Below are 23746 nucleotides of genomic sequence, written 5' to 3' on the forward strand. Positions count from 1 at the left end.
TTTAAACTAGAATCTGAATAACAAATCGAAAAACAATGCTAACAATGTAATATTGGTAGTGGAAACACTAGTTAATTGCCAATTTAATTGAATTGATAGCCAATTTCTGAATTCTAACTTTAGTGCTGTGGATAATACATTTTCGTGTATTATCTGGCATGCTGGTCTGTCCAGGGAGACCACAAAATCAGATATTTCCATATGGTAAAAATTGGTATGCCAGTTTTTCCCAGGGGAATGTTCACATGTCAGTTTATGTGAGGTTATACATCCCTCTCCAGAGGCATGTAAAAAATGAAATCAGTTACATTGTGTGGCATCTCAGACATTAGTTTCAAAATTGTGAAACTCAGCGTTACCTCAAAAGCTATGATTATATGTTCAATTTCTGAATTTTGTCTTCTTTCTAATGATGTAAAATATCCATGGAATATCAAAAGTGATTTTTTTTTGTGTTTATTTTATGTTTATTTTTGCATTTTTGGATGAAATTACAATATCAAATTTCAAAAACTCACTGTACATTATCTAAACTTACAGAATTATCATCAACTTTGTGTGAAATATGAGAGGATGGTGTTATCTTTCAAGGTCAGGGTAGTAAAACTTTATTAATTTTGTGGCAGATTGTCAGCACAGCTCACATTGACTAACTATTACTACTAACATCAATAATCCACTAATTGTTTTATTACCTTGTAAATGAAAACTCCCTTCCTGGTTGTAAGTCAATCAAATTACAATACTATTATTTTATTGTACTTAAATAAATGTTGAAAAAAAAACATTCTTTTAACAACTAGGTTTGTTAGATCTGAATTATTTTTTGTTTGGTCACAGTTTAATTGGCAAGCCTGTAACCCTGGGGTTTCTGGCATGCTGGTTCCTCCAGTTATACAGGGTGCGGCACAGGAACTTTCTTATTTGAAATACATGCCACACAGCAGCCGTTATTCCTCGGAGAGCGGGGTTGAGTGCATTCGAAAGGGCAGGGCCTAATGTTTTTTGTATGGTTAGTTTAGTAACGATCATGCAGTGGACGAGAGAGGAGCGTGCGTTTGCCATGGCGACTTACTTTTCCAACGACCATTCAGTCATTGCAACCCAGCAAGCATTCAGGAAACAGTTTAATATCGTGCCTGCAGGTCATGTTCCTGATTGAAAATTGATTGTTCAGTGGGTGGACACGTTTATGGATACTGGTAGTGTGCAGAAAAAGAAACTAGGACCTTCAAGAACCACCAGGACACCAGAAAACATTGAGAGAGTAAGGCTGGTGATTTTGAAGTCCTCCTAAGCGATCAGCGCAAACATGCAGCTGCACTTAGAATTTCTGATCATACAATGAGATGAATTCTTCATAAAGACCCGAGATTTCATCCATACAAACTGGCACTGGTACAACAACTTAATCCACATGATTTTGTTTGAGGGGCAATCTTCAGTGGCCAGCACACTTGCCAGATTTAGCACCCTGCGACTTTTTCTTATGGAGATATTTAAATCCTTGGTGTATATCAATCATCCAAAGACCCTGGGTGAGCTGAAGAACAATATTCATGCTGCTATTGCCAACATAGACACAGACATGCTGGACAAAATGGACCAAAACTTCTGATTTTGACTCTCCAAATGTATTGACCAGAACGGAGGCCACCTTCAAGATATCATTCAAAACCTAATGAAATAAAACTTTAAACATACCTCTATGTAAAGAAAAAAGAATTAAATTGATATCTCCAATACTTTTTGTTTTATGATTTTTTAAAATAAGGAAGTTTCCATGCCTCACCCTGTATATAGCATGCTGGTCAATCCACAAAAATATGGTAACAATAAAAAAATCTCCCATTTTTATATGGGGTACCACCAGAATAAAGAGAAAAACATCCAACTACTGGAAATGCAGACAAAACAGGGAATTTACAAAAATGTGTGCACACAGTAATTTTTACCTCCAAAATGAGAATGTTGGTAATTCAATATGGTTGTCATATTTAAAGTATTGCCAATTATTTTGAAGAAAAGGTTACTACAAAATAATAAGTACTAATTATACAGAATAAATGCTTATTGTAGTTTTTCATTTTAAACAGAATATCAATAAAAGTAAACTAATGAAATACTGTATATCTTAACCATGAAAATTAACCATGTTCACATTTTTGAGTTTACTATCACAAATAACATTATTTCAATGTACTAACACGTTGTAATATTCATTCGAGACTTTCAATGCATTGTGATACAATATTTTGGATTTTAGTAAATGAAGATTTTGGTAGTGATTAGTTTTACATATATAGTTTAGTTTATTATTTTTTGTAAGATATGTTTTGAATGACTATGTACTATGTATGGCTCTATGTTTGCACAAATTGTATCAATGTTTTTTGAAATGTAAAATATAGTAGAAATATTTTTTTATATAATGTATACATTTTAAAATTTACTAAATTTTTAGTATTTATAATATTAAATAATGATTTACTTACTTTGACAAGAGAGACACCAACTGCAGATGATTTTATTTTTCCACAAAGTGGTTCGCAAGCACCACGGATAAATTTATGTGGTAAAACAAATATCAAAATGTCTGCATCTTTGCAAGTATCTACTACATTAGTGACTGCTACCTAAATAGAAAAATGTTAAAAGCATATTTTAACAATTATTTTTGTTAATTATTATATTAAAAATTATAATTATATATACCATGTTTACTCACATATAGGGCAAGGTGTGACGTTAAAGATCAAAATAAAGAAAATTAGATTTATTAATACAATTCTAATTTTATTTCGTTCAATCACAAGTAAAATATCAAATGCATGTAAATGCACACATTGTGCTGCAAAAATTACTGGCATTTTAAGCTGTAAGGAAAAATCTTGTAAAATCGACAAAATAATTTGTTCATGTAAAGCCGAACAATCGGGAACCTTTTTTGCCAATTCTCAGCAGTCAAATCCACTCTTCATCGTTTACACTTATGAGTTTCTCCGAATTCTAATTTCCAAATAATCATCTGTTTTCACGTGGGAATGGATTAAAACTTATATCATGCTCCCATGTGATTTTGGAATTTCAATCTGGAATTCAATTCAAAAGCTTTGCTTTTCCTATTGCTATTCATCTTTACTTCTGACAATATACAAGAATGATTGAAATGACCCAGATAATATACTTATGTTTTTAAATACAAGAGGGTGAGCAGAGCATCCAGTAAAAAATGCAAATACATAGTTCACATAGTTTGCATAGTTTGCATAGTTCACAAAAATTATTTGCAAAACTGCAAAGGATCTTTCACTCATGCATAGGTATATAGGACAACCTAGGAATTTGAAGCTGTGATAAATGAATAAAAACCTCGTCTTATATGTGAGTAAATATTGTGTGTGTGGAAACAAACTTCCTTGAACTTATGTTTATTGTCATAGGAGAATACATAGTTACAACTATTTTTCAATGTATTCATCTTTAAGGTTCATATATTTGTTATGACAACAGATAAACTTTGCAAATCCTTATTAAAGAAGTCGCCTGCCAACTTACAGACCCAACCATATACAGTTGTCTGCAGTTTTCCATTACTGTTGAATATCTGTCCTGCTAAAAACTTCTTCAAATGCAAAAATAAGTGGATGTCAGAAGGTGCTAGATTGAGATTATATGGCAGGCAGTCAAACATTAAATTTTTTTTAGAAATTCCAGTGTGCTACAGGTAGAATGTAGCCATAGATTATTGTAAAGAAAAATCACTTCAGAGTTCAGTAGACCACATCTTTTGTTTTAAATAGTCTATTAAAATGTTTTCAGGATCTCATGATAACTTTTGCCATATTGTGTTGCTCCACAGCAACAAAAAGCTGCAGACAATCACGTATGGTTGGGAGCTGGTAGAAAATTTCTTTTATGAAGATTTGCAAAAGCTTATATATGACAAATGTCTAAACTTCAAAAATGAATATGTTGAAAAATAGCTGTTTACTGTTTCCCTATGAGAGTAAACAAATTGAAAAAAGTAATATATAGTCAGATTGCTGTATAGTATCACAATTTGGATTAGTCTCTGTAAACCTTGTAGACTGGTAGACTTATCTCACAGCAGACTGGTCAGCAAACTATTTTACTATTATATAATGTTTACTATTTGTATCCACTTGGATAATGGTTTGTGATGAGGAAGGTTGACCCTTCCACCTCCTACTCGTGGCATTACTCTACAATTTATATTGTGGTACATTGTAAGTGTTTTGTGTTTTTTATATTATTGTTTAATGTATACCATTGTCATGTTTTAATTCCGTTTTATTTGAACTAGCACTGATGAGGGGTTGCAAATACACTGTGCCAACCCGAAATGCATTTGTAGTCCGTTCATAAAAATAAAAATAGTTTGCTGACCAGTCTGCTGTGAGATAGGTCTACCAGTCTACAAGGTTTACAGAGACTAATCCACATTGTCAAAAAAGTAAGTTTTTGTTCTTTTCCAGCCAACTGGAACTTTATTTCTGAATGTGTTTTATACTTTTTAAATATATAAATTTCAAGGACAAATTTTTTCTAATTAAATTAGTTAAAATTAAGAAAATTTTTAAAATATTAATTATAAATAAAATAAAGTTTGTAATAAAAATTTATATATATCGTACACACACACACACACACAAAAAAAAAAAAAAAAAAAAAAAAGCTTTTCTTTCTGATTAAGTAAATTTAAGAAGTAAATGAAAGAATTCATTGTCATAAAATATTTAATTATTTCATAATATTCTTATCTTTATTTTCATAAAATATTATTTTCTGCATTAAATCATATTAACTAAGAGAAAACAAAAATAAATTTTCAAACAAAATTATAATTAGAAATACATCACAGCTTTCAAATTTAATTATATTAGTTGTTTGTTGTTTAATGAATACAAATTTCATATAAAATTATTGTTATTATATAAAAATTAAAATTTATCCTTCTTGTATACGAGAAACAAATGAATTGCTATCAAAAGAAATTTTCTAAATAATGACTAATCGTAAAAGAAGAATGATTTGGAATATTTACGATATTGAAACTACAATTTTTATTTTCAAATGATAAAAATGATATGATATAAGCTTAGAATTCATTTGTATTGTATTAAATAAAAACAGCAATAAGAAAGCCAAAATAATCAATATAAATTGAAATAAAATATGCAAAAATTGGTTTGAAATTCCAAAATTAAAATTATTAATGAATAATCTAGTTGATTTTTACAGCCAATAGTCTAAATAGACTCTGATTAACTGATATCTAAGCAATAAACTATTATTATTAATTATAAAAAAAAAGGTGAAAAAAAAAAATGAAACCTTTAATGTTACTTTGCTTAATATTTGCAGTTTATAAATAAATATTGTTTTCTGTAATATTTAAGTGACATACTAGTTACACTAGAAATATAATATGTAGGTTTAGCTGAAAACAGGGAACAAAGTAATATGCAAGAAAAAAATAATTCAAATAAGGCAAAAAACATGTTTGAATCTAATATAATTTTAAAGATGTTGTATAAATATTACTGTATTTTACTAATAAAAATTTTAAGAATTCTATTACACAGACTCTTGATAACTGAAAATGAAAGTGATAAAATTTTGTTAACTCAGTTTTTCTCTAAGTTATGGAAACTACCTTTATTTTAATGAGATTATAAATATCCCAATACAAACAACATAGTTAAATGTAAATACATCATATACAGTCAACTTGCCTTAAAACAAACACCATTAAAGAAAATTTTGCTGTTGCCCAGACAAAATACCAATGTAACTGTTAATTTTCACACTATAAAGTGAACAAAAATTTTACAAGAATTTATTAAACTGAACTATAAATTACCTTTACAACCCCCAAAATAACCCTATTTTCAATTATGGTTGTTTTTTTACAGTTTTCAACATAAATAAAAAGTGGAAATGTAATAAATGTTCAATTTTGAGAAAAATAGATTTTCTTCTAGTAAGCAAAAAAAAAAAAAAAGTTTGACAGTAAGCAAACTATAGAGATATTCAAAATATCTGGTTTTAAGGTCTATTCTACTATACTCAGAAAACAGAGGTTAAAGTTTAAGGATGCTCACCCTCTTTAAATGGGTGCAGTCCCATGCAAACACATGCTAGTTTGCATATTGGGAAGTCAATATATAGTGATACTAGGTTTGGCTACTTTGTGCTAAATTGCTCCTTTTTTTACTGTTTTGGCATCAAAAAATATTTTATACTTTTTCAATCTTCAACAGAAAAAAAAAATCATGGATTTATTTTAGCTTTGTTTTGTTTAACTATGTACTATGATATACTGCTCCAATAATATAATAAATATTCTCCCCTCATTTTGTTTGATTTGAAAATCATTTAGAACACACAAAATTTTATTTACAAAAACAAATTATTTATTTTATTTAACTTTATTTAGTAAATTAATATAATTTAGAGATTCAATTCATATTAATGTAAGTTGACTATTATTTTTTAGCTAGGTATAGGCAGAAAATAACAAGCTATCAGGTAACCAAATAATGATTTTTTGAAATGTGAATAAAAATGCTTGTATTTTTTTGTTTGAAATAATTTTATTCATCAAAATATTCATCTCTACATTCACAGTTACACTTTCTCAACAGGAGGACAGTTTGATTTAAATGACACCTGAAAAATATCTTTCTTTGTGTCTGGTGGACTGAGAGAGGTATTCTTTATCATGACTACTTAAACATTGATCAAACATTCAGAGAAGATTTGTATAGTAAGCAGCTAGAAAGAGAACATGACAAATTAAGAATAAAACAGCCATCTTTGGCAAATTGTTGAAGTGTTTTTGTTTATACAAGATAACACATTACCCACACAGGTCCACCAGCGGCCAAGTGGTTCCATTTCCTGAACACTGAGAGTTTGGTCATGGGTTTGCACCTTGCCCACATGGGCTGACCACATGGAGTTTTCCAGGTTTTCTCCACATCTGTAATGCCTGAATAGCATAACTTAAGAAAACAAACAAACTCCTTCTGTGCAAGCTATAAACATTACCCACACATCGCAGAAAGTACAACAAAATACAGTAGAATGTTGATTATCCGAATGTTAATTAACCGAAAGCTTTCCAGTCGGACTGTGTTGCAACATGTGTCGTGCTGAATCAAATGTTTTTGATACTAGATTAACTTCTAAATTATAATTTTTTTGTTTTTATATTTTTCAATATATTTATTTTGTTTGTACAAAGTAAAGAAATAATTTTTAATGATACAAATAGCCATGATTATTATTATAAAAATTTTCATTAGGCTTAACATCGACAAAAATTCAACGCAAAGCGACACGCAACAGAGAAAAATTTCAACGTGGGATATAATAATATACTATATGTATTTTTTCGTACAGAATCAGTTATCCGAAAAATTGATTTTTTGAACAACCCCAGTCCCCAATTGATTCGGATATTCGACGTTCTACTATAATACAATTGGGATAGGAACTTTTATCTTCTCCTTCCTATCTTGTCGTATCTCTGTTAGTTTACCATAATTTTTTATTTTTGAATAATCATTTGTGTGGAAAAAAAATTTACTTCTTTTATAGCTTCATGATTTGCAACTCAATTTTCAAACTTCCCTCCCATTGGGAAAGCATAATTGAATGTAAAGATGAATATTTTGATTAATAAAATTTTAAACAAAAAATACAGGCATTTTTATTCACACTAAAAAAAATGAAATTATTTATTTGTTTATCTGATATTTACATTATTAGTGGAAAAAAAGTGTTAAACAAGTTTGTTATTGACTATTTATTGTTTCTTAATCAACAGTATTTTCAATTCCTTGAAAGCAAATTGTGTTATGAATGATGTAATTTTTAGAAAGATCATAAAAAGCTCAAGAGGTTTTCTGGCTTCCATAGATGTAAGGAGAGCAGGATATTGACTTAGCAAAACATTATCTCAAAAGTACTTTGACATAAAAACATGGAAGGCATTGAGATGGTGGGAATTAAGTCAGGACAAAAATAAAAAATTTCAGTTAAGGAAGTTTGACTTATTGAGAATTTACTGTATACATAGTCGTGAAAAACACTGAACACTGAATAAAATAAAATTTGAAAGTTTGCAAAGATATTTTTTGATTTATTTTTTATTTCTATAACATTGTATTTGAATATTGGTTCTTTACACTCCAATATTAAATTATGATTTTTTCTATTTATATGAAATTGAGAAAGGAAGGAAAAGAATGAACTAATGTCTATTTCTGCTTATGAAAGACTGCTAAAAATAGTTTCTGACATGAAATAGTAATCAACTTCCTGCATAGAGATGACATGATTGATTGACTAAAGTTAAAGTCAAAATAGAATTACATTCTACAAATAAAATCAATATATTGATTACTTTTAAAAATAATAGAGCAACATAATTTAAATAGTGTTAAAAATATTTAAAATTCTGATATTTTTATCTATTAATGTATTAATTAATATTATCTAATTAGTGTTATTAATATAATTAATATAATAATGTTTCATCTATAATGTTTTTATAGTATTTTGTTTGAAATAAGCGTTTTTATCCGACTCATATGAACTTTATTATTCTTTTCTTTCTTTTTATGTACCCATTTTTTTATGATGAAAATAATAATCATCATCAAAGAAAGAAAATAATAAAGTTTATATGAATCAGATGAAAATACTATTATTTCATACTCTTCAGTATTAAACCTTGAAAATTATGAAATAATAACTGTTAGGAAATGATGCAGTAAATATGAGAAATAAACTTGAAATCTATCTAGAAACTAGAAATTTTCAAAATTTCTTTCAGACAGTAATAATATAAAATTTTTTCAAAATGTCTGCCTTATATGAGCAAAGAATGAAAATGAGATTAAATTTTATTTTTGGATTATTTAATATCAATAAAATTTTTTTAAAAACTTAATTTTATAGTTATGAACATTCACAATATATTTATATGTAGTTTTATTTACATAAAATGTTTATTAAAATTCCTTCATGAAAAAATTACAATTGGAAAATAAATAATTGTAATTCATGTACCAACATATGTAATGAAACAAACACTATTGCAAAGTTATATAAAATAACATCTTTAATTAGAATAAAACAGATTTTTTTATACTTGAATAGCAAGAAAACAGTCTAACAAAAGTAAGTAAATTATTTATGTAAAGCTAATCGATGTTTTTAAACCAAACTCTAAATAAAAAATATATTTAATTTTTTAGTTATATTAAATTATTTGAGAAATATGATCTTACATTGCAATCATAATTACATTTCTATTTTGTTTGCTAGTAGAACTTTGACTATTCGTTTACACTATTTCAAATTTCAGAAATGAATATATGGAATTTAGTACGGCAAATTGCTGTTGCAATTTTCTTAATAGAAATAATATTTAACAAATTTTTAACTAAATGAAAATTTTAATTCATATAAAACTATACATAATATTTTTAAAAATATATTACTTACAACATTTGGTGGAATTTTATAACCTGGAAGATATTTTACATTTTCATGTTGTGTATTTATAATTTCACTAAGGTTCTTTCCATCAACAACTTCTTCAAATACATACATTTTAACTGTTTGATCAAAATTATCAAGTTTAGTAACATTACGACCAATAATTCTTGCTATAGCTGTACCCCTAGAAGAAAAAATGTTTTATTTAAATCTTTTATTTCTTTGTAAATAAAATAATGAAATAATTAATTTTTAAAAAGTACACTATATTATTACTTTTGGAAAATACAATTTACACAATGCTACCACTTGAGTATTTGTGAAAAATCTTTTTTTAATTTTTTAAAAACTTCTGATGGAAAAATTGATATAATGCAGTACACAGAAGTAAAAAACTTTCAATTCCTAATAAACACAGACTTTTTATACATTTTAAATTAAACTTTGAGGAAGAATTGTATAAGAATTTTGTAAAAAGATCAAATAAATAATCCTTCAGATTAAAATTAGAATATATATTAACAAAAAGTAAAAATAGTTGCTTGAAAAAGTCATTTTTAATGAATTTAAAAGGTTTAAAAGCACCAATAGAGAATTATTAAACAACCTACATAAAATAACAAAACTATTCAATTTAACAATCATCATCTACTTTCTGATTTTGTGTCATATCATTTCACATTCTTAATATATTTATGTTTCATGAATAATGTGAAGAACATTATTCATATCATATTCTTTAGATTATTATAATTGAAATTGTACACATTAAACAATTTCTACAAGAATATTTTACTCATTAAAATTTTCTCAAATATATGTTTCATATAAAGACATGTTTGATTGACTAAAGTCGAAGTCAAAATAGAATTACATTCTACAAATAAAATCAATATATTGATTACTATTAAAAATTCAAATTCAAATTACTAATTAATTCAAAAGGTCCAAGTTAAAAAATAGCAGTTCTCAAATTTCAGAGTAAAGTTCTTGAATATTGACAAAGTAATGTTCTGCCTTTAAATAATAAAAGATTTAGAGAATTTGAGGTACATATTTGAGGTCTATTCTTTAAATCAAACTTAAAATAGCAAATTTAGTAATTATACAAAAAGACAGTTTGAATTTTTGGATAAGATGTTTGATAAAAAACAATCTTTCTGATTTAAGAAATGAAGTGTTATTTGTAAATAAAATCAGTCAACTATTTATGATTCAATTTGTTTATATACATCAGTTATTAAATCAATAATTTATGATGATACACATAAAAATGAATATATCATCAAAATCTGAATGAAGTCTCTACATAATCCAATATTCCAAGAAATATTAATTTTTTGCAGAATTATGTTGTAATGAACATAAAATAATTGTGTTTTCTTACAATCACATTAAATATAAGCAGATTGAATATTTTTAAGCTATTATATTTGTTCTATCATTTTAATTTCTCTGTCTATATATGTAAAACTTCACTTTGTGATTCCTCAGTTACATGGCCATCTCATCCAATTATCCCTGAAATTCTCTAGTAAAACTGGGTTAAGTTTTAATATAAATCAAACTCCATATTGGTAGCCACCTCACTTATGTGGCCACAAATCATATACAGTAGAATCCTGTTTTGAAGGGACCATTCTAAAAACAAAAAAAAAACTAGTGGAAAAACTTCTTATGCAGGAATTGTAAAAACAATTATTTTTTTTATCTGTAAAATCAATATTATTTCAAGTAATATTTTATAACATCAAAGTAATATAACAAAGCATAGTGTAACTTAGTAGAATAGTAAGATGTACTGACTACAGCAAGCGATGAAGTGACTGGTGTCAATATGATATCAATAGTTAATGGAAAGCACTGGATAGGGAGTATCATCAAAACAATAAGACCTCAGCTAATTTAGAAACTATTTCAGGTGTACTGGTACAAGTGTTTGATATACAATATTATGAACATCTAGAGTTACTTTACTAAAACTTTACTATTTTTATAAGTGATAAAATTATAGTGAGGAAAAAGATTATGATTTGTCTCCAACATAAACTTCTTAAGTGGGAAGACCACTTAGGCAGAAATTTCTTAAACAGCTTCTACTGGTACCTGGAAGGTGGCCAGATAATTGAGTAATGTAATTCTATTTGATACCTCAAATTAGATTTTTTGATAATACAGGGTGTTTGGAAAATCACTATGCACTTTTCTAATCATATTTTCACATTATTTTGAAAGATGTGTGGTCCCCATGCTTGCCAGATGTAAATCCATCAGACTTTTATCTATGGGGAGCAGCAAAGTCTGCAGTGTATCCAGATCATCTGCACATGCTAGATGATTTGAAAGCACTGATAATAACATTCATTTAGTCTATTTCAAGCGAGCAACTGATAGTGGTGTTTAGGAACAAAATAAGGATCCAACCCTGTATTGATGCTAATGGGGATCACTTTCAACATTGTTTATAATTGTCATTCATATTTATTGCCTGTATTCTATATTGAAACATGTTTGTTAATAAATATAAGTGAACAGTGACTTTCCAAACACCCTGTACTATTTACTCTTTCATTCTTTAGGGACATTAAGAAGCCATAAATTATGTATATGTATTTCTTTATCTTTAAAAAGAAAGGAAATAAGAATTAAATTTTCAATATTTAGAAGTAAAACTTCTAAAAATAACAGAAAAAAATACTATCAAACGAATTTACACACAATTAAAAATGATCTCGACGTCGACCTGTTTTTGTAGGCTACGATGTCTACAAACATTAAAAATCCTTCACAACAGCATCCATGTTATATAAATCGCATTTAAGCTGAGAGTCCTCTGGCAGATTTTCGGGCAGCCCATAAATTATTTGCATAATTGTACAAGTCGCCTGCTGTTTGTGGTTCCTGGATTGGAATAAAAGGTTATAAATAGGAAAAAGGACTCAAACATTGGTTATATTGTCTTAAATTTCATTATTGAATATAAATAAATTTGATATTTTGAATAGAATGTTTTCCATCAAAAACCTCATTTACTTCAAAAGGGATGGTATTAGAACAATTCAGTTGCTAGATTTGAATTCGGCACCATTGAAACTTCAAAAATAATTTAAAATGTTTCACAGGAGTGGAAATGAATTTTTTTTCCCAGAACAGTCTAATAGGAAATAATAAAATGCTTTTATCAGAATGTTAACAAACCTCAAAATACTGTGTTTATTTTCACATTTAAAATTTATTATTATTATTGACAAGACTACGTCTTGTTTATAAAATTGTACTGCCTGATGTCTTACCAGCTTAGAGGTATGAAGGAGTACATGTCAGGAGTTGAAATTTGGCACAGAATATTAGGTGCCCAAATCATGCACGCATAAAAAAAAACCAGACTTGTAGGTAGTCAGGGAACCGAGAACTGAGACAAAATAAAATACAAAATGGCGACACTCTCTACAGATAGGCAGTAGTGTGAGAGTTACACATGCGTTGATCGTTGGTAAGTTGAAAATATGAATATTGTGAAATCGAATTTTGATAAACACGTGCATTGGAAAGTTTGAAAAGCAAATGTTGCTAAATCGAATTTTGACCAACAAATCTTTAAAAAAACCCATTTACCTATCCCATGTTATTCCCCACAGATTTCTGGTTGCCATGTGCTAACCTTGACCGATTGACTGGAGATATCTTGTTTCATCATCAGAACTTTTTGAAACTAGATGGCACATAGTTTTAATATAAAATTATAAAATTATAACGAACTTCCGAAATATAATTATTTTTTCTTTTTATATTTATTAATATAAATAGAAATAGATAAATATATTTCATTTGTGCAAAATAAAAAAATAATTGCAAACAATTATTTTTTTCAAAAATGGGAAATTTCTCATTGACAAAAATTCAACCCGGGGCATCATGCAACAGAGAAATTTCAACATTCGATAGGTTAATTTTACTGAAAATGCATCATGGATGACCTTGTGGTCGTGGCTGTGGCCAGTGAAGTTTGAATGATCGTGCTCAAAACCAGTGATACCAAAGATGATTGGAGAATGAGAATGAGACCCGCCATGAGCATCGAAGTGATCCCGCTTAGTAGTGAGTCTCCGAGACATAGTCTTGTCCCAAATACAGCCTTGCCGTTTTACTTGTTTTCAGTATATGATAAAAACAACAACAAACAATAATTTAAATATATTGATTGTTAAAAGTTATTTAAAAAGAAAAATTATGAAAAAATTAGGCATACATTTTTTTCAAACTTCTATTGTCTATTGAATCAAATAATTAAAATCCCTCTTTGTTTTAAAATTCTCCCCAAGTCAAACTGGATAGTCAGTACCAGCAAATGTCCTATATAACATAACATTTATCTACTCCCAAGTCAAACAAAATTTTATGTATCTCAACATTGTTCCTCCTTAAGTTGAACAAGTTGAACTCAGCAGATGCCGACTAACCTATTAAACTCCATAAATCCGTTGTTAGCATGTTGCCTGGTAAGACAGCATTAATGCAACTTTACCTTGCAAACTGCCCTTTATTCATGATTAGGTTGCCAGTTTAGTGGAAAATTCATAGATCTAGTAAGAATATTGAAATTTGATGTTATGCATTATACAAAATTTGATTGAATAAATTCAATGTACCATAGAGAGGTAATTTTGTGATATCCCTATATTCTTGATATTTATTTAAATCATTATTAAAGCCTCATTATCATTATGAACTTAAATATAGCATAGAATTACACCCCTTATTCTACTACTTTGATACTTTGCATCCGAATAAAAATTTTTCTATTTTTCAATTATTTCCTGTGGTGGTCAATGGCATCTAATATGGGGGTGCTGTTGCAAAAGGACATGCTGTACACAACCCTAATAAACTGTTTGATTTCACATAATGTTTTGATCATTGCTGGGTTTTTTGTTAATTTTAAGTTAAAATTAATGTTTTTATCAAAACTAGCACTGATCAAAACATTATACAAAATCAAAATGATTATATTAACAATGCATGCTGCATGCACTTCTATGACAACCCTGCCATTTTAGACACTACTACATCCAAATGTAGAAATCTCCATAACTCAAACTGGCTATTTTTTCGCCCCTTCAAATTGATGATTTAAATAGAGTGCAGCTAAATCTTCTATCAGGAAATATTTACCGCTAAAAAACTAAAATATACATATATTTATTGAAAACATACATTATCTAATTATGAAAAATAGTACATAACATTATGTAATAATAACTATAAATCAGAAAAACAGGAACTTGAACAAAATGATAAAATCTGAACACACTTCCGATACAACTTTATTATATTAAATTTCTAAACAAACCTATTTAGAGTTTATATATACATATCAATGAATATATATAAAATAATAATAAAACTAAACTATTAATTAATCCAATCTCTCTACACACCGGTTATTTGAAGAGTATATATAGTTATATTAATTAATCATTTTGATTACATGAATGTTCTAAATAGTAACAAGCAATTATTTATTGTGACATTGTCACAATACTGGGCTACAATTTTTAATCATACTTTTAATTTATTTCATTTAAAATATATGCTCTGCACCTCAAATTAATACTGTAGTGTCTTGTCCCTGTATATCATACTTTTCTGTTAGCAATGTAGTTGTGCCAGTCATCTATTAATTGACTGTGTTCTGAGGAAAAGTTTTGAATTGAAATAACTTGGCTTCTGGTTTGCATCGTAAGTTCACATATAGTTAATCGAGACCACCTGCCTCTAAGGTTTCCATATTGTCTCATCTTTCTAACTCCATTCTTAAGATTAAGAAAAGATAGATGACAGTGGTAATTTTTATGTCTACAATTTTTTCAAATTGCAGACTGGTGTAAATAAATTATTTATTTCACTCAGAAAAAAACTAAATGATGGTGCTATTTAAAACAAAATGACCAATGGAAGTTTAATGCCTGTATGATTACACTTGTCTTTACAATTTTAAAAAGACAAAAGCACAGTATATACAATCATCTGTAAAATTGGAAAAAACATTTTTTTGCCTTAAATGTAAGTTTGGCTAATATTTTCAATAACTATAACTATATTTAAGACATTTATGTTTTCCAATTTTAAAGACAACTTCATACTACAAACACAGACATTAAAGTAATAGTAATCTGAAATGGATATTTGCTTTCTCTATCTTGTTTGATATGATGACATTTTCAATATTTCCTTTTTTACTTGGCCAGACAATCCTATGTTAGTCCAAGACCTGCTCAAATCCAACTTAAATTTGTCATTATCAATTACCATTTTATCTATCCCTATTAATGAAAAGAAAAGCCAAAAAATTACTGGATTAACAAGCTCTTTTAAGGCTAATTTTATTAATTAAATAAACAGTAATTTGACTAGAATTAGGAAGTTAGACTGCCATCTCTTGATAAAGTTCTGAAAGAAAAGAATTGGCCTGGAGTGAGACTTGAACTCACAATTCCCGCTTACTGTGCAGATGCATTGCCAGATTAAATTCAACAACTTTGTTATATTATTTAGTTTAATAAGAATAAGAATAAATAGAACATTAACAGCAAATTATGTATAGTCTCTACAATAAGACCAAATAAGAGAAAATGGCAAAAAAAAAAAAAAAAAAAAAAAAAAAAAGTTGAGGTAAACTTTTATACCTAATGTAACATGCCCTACAATATATAATTGTGCATTCCTATGGTTTTGATTTCAACAATAAATACAGTTTTTTGCATTTTTGACTGCATTTTAGTAGGGTACGCCATGAGAAATTCAATATATTATTATTTTTATTTGTAATATGAATTTATTATTTATACCACGCTGCTGCTAGAATGCCCACTAGGGGGCATCCTGGGCTACTAGTTAGTAATAAAACTCATCAGTATGGCACTTTTGGCAGCAAACAATGAAAAAGCAGTTTCCTTTACATAAGCATTCATGTTAGAGTCAACTTCTGGATATGATATAAAAGTAGCTACAACTGATGAATGCCATTCTTATCAGCTACAATGGCTATCACCTTGCCAGAATGCACATTTCTTGTGAAGTTGTTTATATAGACAACAGCAATAATTTGGCTGTTTGAAAATTTTATCAAAGTATTTGAGATTAAATATATGCTCAAAGACAACTATCTATAAATGTAAATGAAGTTATCAATATACAGTCAAACCTGTTTTTATGCGGGGATAGGGACCGCATAAAAGAAAATGCATTAAAAAAAAATCACGCAAAACTTCAGGAGTGGCTATAAAAAATAGTTTTTCGCAACACAATTAAAAAAATATTTTTTTTATGCGGTGAATAGGGACCTCATAAAAAAGTCTCACGTAGAAAATAACTCGAAACCGTACGAAATAACTAGGAATTGCTTTTTTAACTCCTTGGGCCTTTTTCTGCAACACCTAATGGGGAAAAAAATTCTCTAAGAATTTTAATTTTTATATTAATTAATTATTTCTATTATAATACGAATCTAACATTAAAAAGTTAAAAATAATCGTTAAATAATAATTTTATTTGATAAATATAGCTGCAGGAAGTGTTATTTCATTTAACTTTAGACTGCAGGCGTGAAATTTTACACCTGCAGTCTAAAGCTGGAGGGGAGCTAACTTACCGCATATGTTCAAATATAACATAATATTTATGGTTTTTATGCTATTAAAATAAGAGGGGACCGAAATAAACCTATGAGAAAAAGAATTTTACTGAATAAAAAATGAAAAAACCTGCTGATGTCATAGAAAACAACCAATAGAGTTTTTAAAAATTTTACAGGAGTCAATTATGTTCCAATTTGATTGAAATTTTCATATACCGCTCACAAAAAAAAAATCATACAGAAAAAGACCACACAAAAACAGGTTTGACTGTATTTACTACTAAGAGAAACGATTAGAATTAGTTTTTAATTGACGAGTTGTAAAAATGTTCATATACAAGTTTTTTAGTCAAACTTTATATAAAAAGTTAAATACTTATTTGCAAATTCATGTATTTTCCTACAATGTATTGTATATGAAATAAAAATAAATTCACTAAAAATATATGATGATTTAGGCTACATTATATTCTCCAATTTGGGCTCTTCCCTAATATCAACTCTAGGTCTGCTTACTCTTTCCAACAAAACAATATGATCTTCAGCAGTGGTACATTCAGAAGTGCCAAGGGAGCCTGGCACCTCCCAAAGTAAAAGGTAAACAATACTATTGATAGTAGATTCTCCAAAAGTTTTTTCTTAATATAAATAAAAAATAAATTTTAATTATGTTGTGTCTTCTATTACTTATAAATTAGCAGTCACATAAATTAGGAATTTTATCGAATTCACATTAAAATTTTTTTTCTGTTCAACTCAACTTCCCCAAGGTTAAATTGTGTGCGTGCTACAGATTTTCAGGAATAATGTCTCTATAATCAATCCAGTCTACAATACAGTACTAGTTAGACATTCTGAAATGCTTGAAATTTATAAACAGCTTAAAAGGAAAATGTGGTTAGACAGAGATACAGAGGACTTATCATAAGTGTGGTTGATATATCATTAATCACTATATTGTTGGTTAAATTCTAACTTAATTTTTGATCCTTTGTTGTAGATACAGACAGAATTTATTGCATTTGAAGTCAGTGCATTCTGTTACAACTGGGTTACTTAAACTTGCATGTTATTGTAGTGCTTATATATGAAATTATACAAGCTGTGCTTCATAGTTAATAAGTAATTTTATATTGCAATCTTATTTGCAAATTATGAATGTTTGCTAGTTTAAATATTTTTTAAATATATAACTTAATATATATAATGTGAAATATACACAATGTTCTAGAATCTTAGAAACTGTTTTATTTTAGGTAATTTGAACCTGAATACGATTAATTAAATTAGTTAAAAATGTTTGGTTTACCATAAAGGTTTTGATTTTTAAGTTTGTAATCATCTAGTTATATCTTATATCAAACATTATCACAAGTCAGTTGTGTAAAACTTGATGTATTTAGTTCCAAAAAAAATGTATAGTATTAAATCCTATTATAGAATTAATTAGTAAAAGTACAGAATTATTAGTTTAATAAGCTTTAAATACTCATTAATATAAAAGTTTTGTCTATAAATATTTTTATAAAGTCAATTCGTAATATATCAATTTAAAGATAATTCATTCTCAAAGAAAAAAGTAACATTTTTGAATATACACTTAAAAACTGGATATAATACTTGAACATTAGATAAATATTTCATTGCTTGATAAATTGTAAGAGTAAAAGATTTAAATACTGTCAGTCTATTCTTGAATTTAAATTACATTATATTTATTAAAGTAAAAAAATAAAGATATTTACCAAACAAGCCATTTCTCTGAATTAATTTCAATACTTTTAAATAAATTTGCTTTACACATACATGAAATGTAACACAAGTCAATATTCAGACAGTTTTCTTATTTTATCAATAACTAGATATCATTAATAAGACTTTTTATTCTAAAAACAATTCATAAATAATTTAATTTTCTTTTATAAAACAATTATAAATTGCATTTATATAGACATATATGAATTAACTAAAGTTTTTAACTTCTATTCATAATTATATAATATCTCTATCATTCAAATTAAGCACATGTTTTAGCATATTAAAATTATTAGAAGCACATTTACAGCTAGACTTTCATTTAATGGTTAGGTGTAGAATGCATCAAATTCCAATCATATGTAGCACTGTTGTAATCTGTTCAAATAAGTTACTTACCAATTACCCGAGCCGACGATAGCAACCTTAGTCTTGTCCATTGCTATATCGAACAGTCAAAAGTGATATGACTGACGAGTAACCCAACTGCACTCCTCTCGTTGACCTTCCTTCTTCGGATCACCTGTGACTCGCGTGGTGACCTTCGACGACCCGACCTTTTTCTGTCTAACAGCGCAATACAAGATACATCTCTTGCAACAACTCACTTAGTTAATCCTCCATGCTGAAATTTATTAAAACACAATAACTGATATTTCTTATCGAACAAATATTTAATGCTCATTATTATTATTATTATTTTATCTTTCTTAAAATAGGAAACTTCTCCCATATCAACAACACAACGCCCAATTGACAAATATAACGACACAGATAAATCGCCAAAAGTAAACCAGGAAAAAATAGGGATAAAATTATTATTAATTTTTGATATATATGTATTTTTTAAATTTTTTAATAAATATTTTAAATGGTTTTTTTTAATTTTTTAAATGTTTATTGGAGTAGATTGAAATTAATAATTTGTAAATTTTTGTACTCTCGTAAGTTTTTGTTTTTTTTAAATAAGTAAAATTTTATATTTAAGTTATTTATATACTTAATTTGTTTTTAAATTATTTACGTAAGTAATAATATTATTAATAAAAATTATTTATTTGATTCTAGAGTGTTTGAAAAAGTAAAATCCTTAAAAATTTAAGGAATTTTATTTAAAAAGTTTTATAATTATCTGTAAAATTCCCTGTAATTTCGGGTAATTTCTGGTAAAAAATAACGTTAAATATCGAAAATTTCTTTAAGTTATTAGTTCTTCAAATTATTTTGAAATTTTTACAATAGTTTCAACATATTTTTACCGGAAATTATTAAGATATCAAATTCGGTTGTAATTAAACGTATTTTGGTTTTTTTTTTAACTCTTTCCGCCCTGTGGGCACTAAGAGGGCCTCTTTTAGTAGGCCCATTATGGGTTCGGCCAGGCCCACAATGGAGCGACCGGGTGGTGAGGGACGGGGCCCGACATATCCGAACGGACCACCCCCCGAAAAATTCCTGGGGATTATTCGACCCGTTCGGATTCGATCCCGGGTCCCCCAGAGCGGTAGGCTGCCACCTTTACCGCTCGGCCATCCGGCCGTCAACGTATTTTGGTTAGAAACATAAAAATAAAATTTTATCCAATAATTTTTCCTTAATGCCGCCATAATTTAAATTTAGTAATAATCCTGTTCTTTTTGTGTAAAAGTATACATTTTTGACGTCGTTCTTACACTAAGTTGTTCAATTCGTTATTGTACCTTTTCGGCGTACATTTTTCTACGTTAATCTTCAAGATACGTTAACCTCTTGAATATTTTAAAATATAAGCCAACGGAATGAGAAAATGGTCTAAGTTCAAATAACGGCATTCCTGTCTCTCTAGTAACGTATAAATTTAAAAATACGTAGAAAATTTATGCTTATTCTTATATAATGCACGCCATTTCATAATCGATAGTTTATTGTATCGGGGTACAAAGTATTTGTAAAAAGATAAAAGTAACTTCAGATTTCCTTTATCATTTATGCGTATACAGGTTTTGGATTGGTAATTTTTAACTATTTGCTATTATAATCTAACACCATTTAATAAAAAAAAAGAAGAAATATATATTTAAACGCTCTTAAAAGAAAACTGTAAAAATAATTTAAGATTTTTTTTTAAATATGTGTTAAGCGTGTATAATGAATTAGTCGGATAATAGAGGAATTTAATTAATTCCTCTATTATCCGACTTCTGTTATTGAAATAGAATCGCGCATTTTAGATACATACATCTATTGATTCATAACGTATGATTATATATGATATTCGATAGATACTATTTTAATATTAAACAACTTATTTCGGTCATCTCGTTTGTATTTCTTTATTATTATTATTTTTTTTTTCACTCTTTCCTCTCAACAGGCAATGTGACTCTAAGAGGGTCTTTTCAAACCTTCGTGGGTTCAGCAACAACGGGATGCTTGGTAACTAAGTCGGGGCCCGACGTATCCAAAATATTTCTGGTATTTTTGAGCAGCGCGAATTCGATCCCGGTCCCCAAAGCGGTAGGTTGACGTTTTAATTTAACTGCCCTAGTCATCTAGCCGCGTTTGTATTGTATTGAAGACCATGACTTGGTCTACGGTAAGTATTCTAATGAATTATATTAATATGTGAATGCCAAGAAAAACATTCAACGAGTTAACAAAATTAGTAGATAAACTAAAGAATTTTATCTAATTGACTACAATAGCAAACTGCATTCAATGAAAAAGAGGAAATAAATTATTCTTGAATAGAATCCAAATTATGTTATCATATAAATGAAAGCATTTCCGTTACATTATACTATTATCATCCTTGAATATATGGCGGATGGATTGTAATACTATTTAAATATATTGTAAAATTATAAATGGTATTTTCTAATATAAAAAATATTCTATGAATTTTATACCATAAATTATCTTTGTATTAACCTATATAAATCAATGACAAAGAGAAAAAAAAATCAATATACAATATATCTTTATATGTGTGTGCATTTTAAAGGTCGTTAATATAATTTAGATCAAACATTTTTTACAAGAAAATATTCCATCCGGTAACTAAACGAATTAAAGTTAAAAACATGTTTATTATTTATATTTAATCTCATACGAAATATAAAAATCATGAGTTTTATCAAATTGTTTATGTTTAGAATGGGAATTAAATATGTTTATTTTAAAAATGGTAAACAACAAAGACCGTTAAACGTTTGCTAGTTTTATTTGTAAAACAAAAAGCCATCTATGAGACCTTTTACGATAACAAAAATATATACCTGTATAATTAATTTACTAAGATATTAATAATAACTTAAATATACATGTAAATGGAATATTATTGAATTATAAGCGAATGAAGTAGAATGAAGTGGATAAGGCAACTAACACACGAGAGACTTTCTATGGGAAATTTACCTCTCTGTAGATCTTAGATATTTGAAGAAAACCAGAAAACTTCATACGGTTAATTCGTTGGCCAGCGGAATTTGCTGTGTTCTAATTACCAGTATTCAGTAATTACCAGTCCAGTATTTTGATAGTACTGTATATTTCGTCCTATTAATCCTACACGCTATAATACTATTTCGAACTCCGTGAATTTCATGAAATGAAAAATTTAAATTTGAATATTGTTATAGTTTTATCTGTGCCAAAATTAAGTTTTATGATAAAACTTACTTTATTTTAATAAGACGAAATGAATAACAACATATTTTATAACTATATAAGATGTTTTTAATGTGAAAATTTTTATATGGAATTCATTCGCGCGTGTTTATAAAATCTATATTTTAAAATAGCCGTTTTTAAATAGCTAAAATAATTTTATGTTAGATTTAGATTTATTAGCTAAGTAAATAATCAAACAGACAGTTTGCTCTATTATCAATGAATATTTATCTATATTTTATCAACTAGAGGCGAAAGTCCGAAAACGTAAACACTTGAGTAAATCTGTAAATTTGAAAAAGATAGATTATAAAGTATGTTTATATGATATCTTCTATCAATGTATTATTCGAGTGGTTTAAAATCTCTCAGAAATACTTGCATTTAATTGAATAATGTAAAAAAATTAACATTAGAAACATCCATTATAGTATTGCATTAAAATTTTATACGTACATAAGTTTAGCATTTAAAACTTCTAACAATATAAAATACAACAAAAAAAAAATCTATCAGTTTGAAGCAAATCAAATATGATTTTTGAAAAACCATATAAAGGCAAAATTTTTGAAAGAAGGCATAAGAAAAGACTGATTTATGGTGTAAATTTCATATTTTACTTTGAGAAGAAACTACAAATGTATCATCTCTCTTTGCAAAAGACTTAACAGTCTATTAAGAATCTCTATTTTCAAAATTAATTGTTTTTTAATTACAGATATTATTTTTCTACATATACAATAATTAAAAGTAATTAAAGTTAACAGTTACAGTCTTTCAATAAAAGTGACTTTTTGATCCATGTTCTTATCAAATATTTTGATCTATTAGACCTCCTACGTAAACTTTACCAAAACTTACATTAAAGAAATCAAAATTTTAAAAAAAAATTCAAAATTTTTATTATATGATGTTTCAGCTTTTGATATAAAAGGATATAGTAGTTAAATATATACAACTTAAACTTTTGTATTAAAATTTGAAATGAAGTCATTTTAAATCTAACAAAAATTTAATTCTTAAACTAAACAGAATATAAAATAAAATTTAATATTCGTTAAAAAGTTTAATTTTATAATTTTAAAGTAGTTTTATCGATAAATAAACAGATAAAAAGTTTTTAGAAAGGTCAAACTAAACATTTTGTTTTTTAAATGACTGTTCAGA

At 27.6% G+C, this 23746-nt stretch overlaps 1 protein-coding gene across 1 annotated transcript in view; it reads right to left on the minus strand.

Moving 5' to 3' along the window:
* Positions 1–19710, minus strand: part of LOC136972628 (glycerol-3-phosphate dehydrogenase [NAD(+)], cytoplasmic-like) — a 35259-nt gene extending 15549 nt beyond the window's left edge. The window contains exons 1-3 of the mRNA XM_067267224.1: positions 19328–19710; positions 9544–9721; positions 2496–2636 (exon numbers count right to left, since the gene is read on the minus strand). Of these exons, the coding sequence (XP_067123325.1) occupies positions 2496–2636; positions 9544–9721; positions 19328–19368 (360 nt within the window). The 5' untranslated portion in view covers positions 19369–19710. The remainder of the gene's footprint in view (positions 1–2495; positions 2637–9543; positions 9722–19327) is intronic.
* Between the last annotated feature and the right edge of the window lie 4036 nt (positions 19711–23746).

This window comes from Centruroides vittatus, unplaced genomic scaffold (assembly GCF_030686945.1).
Source record: "Centruroides vittatus isolate TY-2023 unplaced genomic scaffold, ASM3068694v2 contig_299, whole genome shotgun sequence".
NCBI lineage: Eukaryota > Metazoa > Arthropoda > Arachnida > Scorpiones > Buthidae > Centruroides > Centruroides vittatus.